Genomic DNA, 7,431 nt, shown 5'->3' with positions numbered 1-7,431 from the left:
TCTGCGGCTTCCCTCTGTGGACANTGCGCTGAAGCGCATGAGATGAAAGACTGCCCTAAAAAAGATAGCACTGCACTATGTGGTAATTGCAAGAGATGGATGAACGAAGAACAGCCTCACTCGGCGTTAGATGGCAAAACATGCTCGATCCTAAGAAAGCGTTTGGAAGAAAAGATCAAAAATATCAATTATGGCTAATACTTCAACTACTCTGGATTGCTTACGAGTCTGTCACGTGAACTGCCAATCTTTACTGGCACATATTGATGAGTTCAGGGATTTCTTTGTCAAGTCACAGTACCATATAATCTGCCTATCAGAAACCTGGCTCAAACCTGCGATCACAGACCAGATGGTCTCTCTATCAGGTTATCAGTTACACAGATGCGACCGCATTGGCAAGGGCGGTGGGGGAGTTGCCTTCTTTGCTGTTAACTCGTTAAACGTGAAGATACTTGCTTCCTCCGATGGTTTGTATTGCAGAAAACCAGAGTTTTTGTTTGCGGAAATTTCGGCTGTTCAAGAGAAACTTTTACTTGCTGTTGCATACAGGCCTCCTCATTGTGGTCATCTACAAGACTTCTTTAATATGTATTGTAATCTCTCTGCATTGTACAGGCACTCCATTATCTTTGGTGACTTTAATGCTAATTTAATAACCAAAAATTTTGATTCCGAACAAATAATTAATTTCATCAACTCTTCTGCTCTTTACTTAGTGCCTTACGCACCTACTCACCATACATCTTCTTCTGCAACTTTTCTCGATTTGTGTATTGTGGACGACAGTGAGAGGATTGTTACTTTCAATCAACAAGATGTATGTTTTCTATCTTCTCATGATTTGATTGAAATAACATATAATATTCTTGTTAGTAGACGTGATGTTAGAACGATCACTGTCAGAGACTATAGTTGCTTCAACTGGAACCACTTCCTTTCCGAGCTTTCTGACTGTGACTGGAATATTTTCGCTGATTTGGAAGAGATTGATGATAAAATTGCCTGGTTCTATGGCAACCTTTTAAACTGCTACAATAAACATGCGCCACTTAAGACAATCCACCCGAAGCATTTGCCTGCTCCTTGGATCACGCCTGAAATCAGGACCTGTATGCAGGAGAGAAATAAACAACGTAGAAGATGGCGCAGGAATAAAACCGAAGCTAGTTACAGTCTCTATAAGAGACTAAGGAACCAGACCCAGGCTATGGTGCGCGAGGCCAAGCAGAATTACTATCTGTCAATTTTCTCGAACAAGAAGGATCCTGCAACTATCTGGAGTAATCTACGCCAGTTGGGACTTGTGAAGTCGAAAAGATCTGACAGGAGTCTGCTCTTTTCTACAGAAGAGCTTAATTCCTTCTTTCTAGTTGATTCGAATAGTTCTGATTTAAACGGGATTTACCTTGGTGATGAATCATATGAGGACGAAAAATTTTATTGGAGAAATATTGACAATAATGATGTTCGTCAAGCCATTCGTGGTATTAAATCAAATGCTACGGGCATAGATGGTCTTTCTCTTGACATGGTCGTTCGCGCTTTGCCTTGTATTACACCTCAAATTGTACATTTATTTAATCATTGCCTACTCCACGGTGTTTTTCCATCGCTCTAGAGATCGGCTATAGTGTGCCCGATCCCTAAGATTAAGTGTCCCTCTGAACTCAAGCATTACAGGCCGATATCTATATTGTGTGTACTTTCTAAGGTCCTTGAGAGTCTTGTAGCTAGGCAGATTACAGAATATGTCGAGACTAATAATCTTCTTGATCCCTTCCAGAACGCTTATAGGAAGAATTACTCAACTCAGACTGCCCTTATCAGAGTAATTGATGATATGAGGTATGCTGCTGATCAGAGAGAAATAACTATAACTGTATTTTTTGACTTTTCAAGGGCCTTTGACTGTGTTAACCATCAGATTCTAGTCAACAAACTTAAAAATCTTAATTTTTCTTGTTCTGCTCTTAAATGGCTATGCTCCTACCTCTTTGGTAGAACACAGGTGGTGAGAGATCCTACAGGAGGTGATTATTCAAAGGATCTGCCTGTTTGGTGTGGTGTTCCTCAGGGTTCTGTTCTTGGTCCCTTACTGTACACATTATATGTTTCTGATTTTGGTAAGAATCTACAATTTTGCAAATATAATTACTACGCGGATGATTTGCTTATTTACATTCATACTAAACCAACTCTCTTTCATGAAGCTATTACCAAAGTCAACCTAGATATTTGTAATGTAATTGAGTGGGCAACTAGTAATAAACTTGCTTTAAATGCAAGTAAAACTTCGGCTATGATTTCTGGCACTAGAAGGTACATTAGCAACTTTGTTCATGATGGCTTGCCTCGGGTCGTTGTTGATGGGGTGGAGATTCCTTATAGAGATTCTGTTGTTTATCTAGGTGTCACTATTACTAGTACACTTTCGTGGGAACATCATGTCATTCGAACAGTGTCGCGGGTAAACTCTTCCCTACATCAACTCAAGACATTTAAGCGCTTGCTATCGACGGAGCTACGAACCAAGCTCGTATCCTCTTTGCTCATTCCTCATTTTGATTATTGTTGCACTTTGCTTACAGATATCACAGGTGAATGTAACCTTCGCTTGCAGCGCTCTTTGAATACGTGCATAAGGTTCATTTTCGATGTGAAATGGTTTGAACACGTATCATCTTATTACGAGAATTTGCAATGGCTAAAGATCGCATCTAGAAGATCATTCTTTCTCGGATGCCTTGTGTATAAATTATTGGAAACCCGTCGTCCGCGGGTATTGTATGACTCTTTCGTTTTTCGGCGGAACGATTTATCCCATAATACTAGAGCAGACAGAGAGGCACTCGTTCTTCCTCTGTCTCGAACAGAATTTTTCAGGCGATCGTTTAGATGTGTCTCGGTGGATATTTGGAACTCGATTTCTGCCGAAATGCGAAATGAGTCCTTCGATATCTTTCGAATAAGGTGGTACAATTATCTGCTTACTAATCAATCTTGATTTTACCTGATGGTTTTGTTAGTTTAAATATTTTTCTTATGTGTTGTTTCTGCGTTCTTATATATTTTATTGTTACATATATTTTATTGTTATTATTTTTCTTTTATTTATATTTTGTATATATTTTGTATTTATATTTTATTTTATTTAGAATTAATATTTTTGTATTTAGATTTTTCTTTTCTCTATTTATGTTATTTTCTTTAATTTTAATTATTTTTATCTAATACTCATTTATATTGCTTTTGTACTTATATTGAATATTATCTGCGTTTATTATTGCTTATGTATTGATAGCGCTTGAGGGGAATTTGTCCCAGAGCGCTTTACAAATAAAGCGTCAATCAATCAATCAATCAATCTCCTCTTTTAGAATCTCCGTCGTACTCTCCAGTAGCTCCTGGTGAGATTCCTGATTCCCCCTCTACCCTTCCTCGTCACCACTCTCCCTCTCCTCCTCCGGAATCACCCGAATCTGTCACTCTACCAGACGATGAAGACAACTTTTTACCTCAGCAATTGTCACACTTTATATTCCTTGCTAATTCCTCCCCTGTTGCTGATCCTCCACCTTCGAAGAATGAGTTAATTCTTGACCTTCGAAAGAAATTTCCTGACTCTCTTCAGGAATGCTATGCAGTTAGTACCCTCCCCCCTGATCACAATATCCTAGTTAAATTTCCTGGTTTTCCCGAAATCCGCGAAGTCCCTATAAGATATTTCTATCGGTTTTATCCCCGTCCCTCCGCCGTAATAAAAGAAATATTAGAAGTGACCTTGGACGACTGAGTCCGATAGACACATTCACACACAAACACACACTTAAGTGTACGCAGACACCCGACATCCGTAGAAACTACCGCATATCGACCATATGTAAACAGTGAGAAATAGAGACGTTGAATAAAAATGTTATTAAAAGTGGCATTTAAATAAAATCGGCTAAAATTAATTGACTCTTGGACCTCATATAACCGTTTGATTCTTGTCATCCTCCGATTTATCGCCAGGTTCCGTCCCGAGTAATTTAGATTCGCAATCTAAGACTTGAAAAGGAACCAACGAGCGAGAAGCCGTTGAACAAGCAATAGCGAGAAACACGTTGGGTTGTTTACGACACCGAAATCTCGCTCGACCCGCGCACGCTCATATCTCTTTGGATCACTGTGCCGAGAGTAGACACGCAAGTGTCAGTTACGTCACTTCTCAAGGGCCCGACCGTTACCGTAGGCCCAGGATGTAACAGTATCATAAATACTTTATATATATTATAAATATTATGTATATTCTAAATTTATGTATATTATAAATATTTAATATATTCTAAATAAAGAAATATTTTTAAAATGGTTTTATTGATATTTTAACTGAAAAATCCTAACCTTGTCACCGGTACCCTTAGGGACCCCAGACACAAGCCTACCGGACGACAACACCAACCCAAGAAGAAGATTTAGTGAGCCCCGGTTCGGTAACGAGTTTACCAAAGGAAACTTCGTCACCTAAACCGAGGTTGGCGGGGGTCATGTCACCGTCAGCCTTAGGGACGCGGGACAAAACAGCGGAGGAACCGAGTACGTGCGAAAAAGGAAGGAGCGCAGGTCAGTGTGACCAGATCTGGCCCGCTTTTTCGCGCATGCGCGATGCGGCGACGGTGGGAACAGGCGATACAGTGGTCTAGTTTCCAGCGAAGCATTAATTCACACCTAATGCGACGTAGAATCAAATTTAAGTCGATGGAAACCTGTAAAATTGCGCTGATTTCGCTTCCGCTTCGATCTATAAGTACTCTACTTCCAATGGAAACGGAACACTAAATTTAATTTGTACCGGAGTGAAACCGAATTGAGAGTTTCGGTGGAAACTAGACCAGTGACGTATCATAACAACAACATGCGACACGTTATGGGCGCCAAAGTTTTAGCGGGCAGCATTAATGCAGTGATGTAGTGTAATGAAAGCTCTGTTTGGATTGCAGTAAACAGGTAAGTTAATATTATTCGTGCAATAAAAGTGCAATATGAACATAAATAATAAAAAAGGAGCTATTAAAAAAACGGGAAAGATTTTTTTGTTCTGCATGGTTAAAGGAGGATATTTTTAAAGGGTGGTTGGCTCCCCATCCAGAAAAAAACAAAGTTTTTTGTATAATATGTAACAAGACCATCAGATGCTGCAAAACAACCTTAGTGCAACATTCACAGACGGTTTCACACATCGAAAAAGTCCATTGTCAAAATCAAAACCTCGAATCAAGTATATTAACATCCGTAGAAACTTGCCATAAAGATAAAGTTAAACGCGCAGAGATAAAATTATCAGCATTTTTTGCTAAGCATAATGTTGCTTTTAGAACAGTAAATCATTTAATTCCTTTATTAAAAGATGTTTGTATTGAGCCTAAAGTTATGCAACATCTCTCACTGGGTCGAACTAAGTGCATTGAAATCGTTAAAGAAGTCCTTGCCAAACGCGAAGTCGAAAAAATTGTTCAAATTTTGCAAAGTCGTAAATTTTCTATTTTGATTGACAAGAGTACAGATATTTCTGACACAAAACTTATGTGTCTACTTGTTCAACATTTATCGCCCTTAAATAAAAAAGTAAAAACGCAATTATTAAAATTATTGCCATTAGATGCCGCAGATTGTTCCGCGAGTAATGTGTTCAAAATTTTTAAAACGTTTTTAGAAAAAAAAGAAATTCCATTGAAAAATATTGTTGGTATGGCAAGCGACAATGCATCAGTAATGACAGGATGCAATAATTACTTTTTCTCGCGTTTAAAATCAGAAATACCTAACGTAGTTTTATTTAATTGCATATGTCATACATCCGCGATAATTGCTAGAAAAGCCTGTGAAAAATTGCCGCAAAATTGCGAAAATTTAATTAGAGGAGTTGCTACTTATGTTTCGGGCAGTGCTAAGAGATGCGCAATATTAAGCGAATTTCAAGATTTTTTTGATATTGAAAGAAATAAAATACTAAAATTATCTAACACGCGGTGGCTTATATTGCATAAATGTGTAACAAAACTTTTGCATAATTAGGATGCTTTAAGAAATTACTTTATGTTAGCTGTAGTTGAAAATAATTTACATTCGGCACAAATAATTTTAACTCAATTAAATGATGATTCCATTAAAGCCTATTTATTATTTCTAAACTATTCGTTACATTTTTTTAATCATTTCAATGCGTTGTTTCAGTCACATAAAATATTAATACATAAATTATTTATTAGCAGTCAGCAATTAATTAGTCAAATAGCTGGAAATTTTATAATCCCTGAGGCTTTAAATGACATTACAACTTTTAATGACGATGAACATAACATCCGACAATTGACTGACATATGTGTGGGACCGGAATGTGAAAGCTTGTTGGCATCACAATCTTTTGAATTCGCGCAAGAAAATAGATTAAATTGCTTAAATTTTTATAAAGTCGCGCTTAAAGAAATGTTAAAACGTTTGCCATATAAAGAAATCTTATTTGAAGAGTTAAGTTTTTTAGAAGCCATAGTTGCACTTTATAATAAAGGCAGATCAAATATTAAAGATTTATCAAATATTGCCACGCGTGTAGAAAATATTGATTTAACTAAATTAGCTTTCGAATGGAGAATTTTGCCCACAGTTTTTAGTAATTACGAAAAAATAAATTTAGCTTTAAGAGGAAATAAATAAGGCCGATACGAGCCATTCGCAGGATGTTTGTGCGGAAACTATGCGTGTACATATATATACAGGGTGAGTCATCTGAATCTATCACCTCCAATAACTCGTTTGTGTGGCCAGGAATCGAAAAAAGTTTCATATAAAAGTTGTAGGGTTTCGAGGGGGAACCAAAATGGCGTATCTTTCAACTTTTGATTTTGACCGAAAGTGGGTTACTTCAACCGGAAGTGGTTTTTTTAGAATGGAAACCCCCTTTTTTGACACCGGAAAATGAAAAAGCGTAAAATTTTACGTTCAGATATAACCTTGGCTGTTTTAAAATTTTCAAGATGGCGAACGAAGATGGCGGACAAAAATTTTAGTCAACCGATTTGCACCAAATTAAGTTTACGAAGGTTTTTGAGGTTACTGATCACGAATCTGAAGTCAGATTTGCAAACTTCAAAATGGCGGGTCCAAGACGGCGGACCAAGATGGCGGACGAAATTTTTAGCCGAAATTAAGAGGGTCCTGGAGTAAGACCCGAAGTCCGCACTGGGGTCTCTGCCCGGAAAGTGGCGCCCTCAGTGGTTAAGTTATTCCGTCCTTCTTTTAAAGTGAGACGGGCAATCGCGCTGTCTATCGCGTCACCGGTCTTTCGTTGCAAGGCTCGAGCCGGCCAGCACCGAAAACACTGAAGTGGTGGGGATACGCACACAAGCGAGAACCGCCGTCCGTGTGCGCTCGTGGAAAAGTGCAGAC

The 7,431-nt window shown here is 38.2% G+C and overlaps 1 protein-coding gene across 1 annotated transcript; it reads left to right on the top strand.

The window, feature by feature from the left end:
* Window positions 1–352: 352 nt before the first annotated feature.
* LOC109862886 lies at window positions 353–2,470 on the top strand (the record flags this gene model as incomplete). Its single annotated transcript, XM_020443049.1, has 4 exons — window positions 353–591; window positions 880–1,570; window positions 1,715–1,848; window positions 1,903–2,470. Coding segments are annotated over exons 1-4 (1,632 nt in total), but the record flags the coding sequence as incomplete, so codon positions are not given.
* Between the last annotated feature and the right edge of the window lie 4,961 nt (window positions 2,471–7,431).

Source organism: Pseudomyrmex gracilis, unplaced genomic scaffold (genome assembly GCF_002006095.1).
Source record: "Pseudomyrmex gracilis isolate BER0280 unplaced genomic scaffold, ASM200609v1 scaffold_2560, whole genome shotgun sequence".
NCBI lineage: Eukaryota > Metazoa > Arthropoda > Insecta > Hymenoptera > Formicidae > Pseudomyrmex > Pseudomyrmex gracilis.
This window is presented reverse-complemented; position numbering and strand designations above follow the sequence as displayed.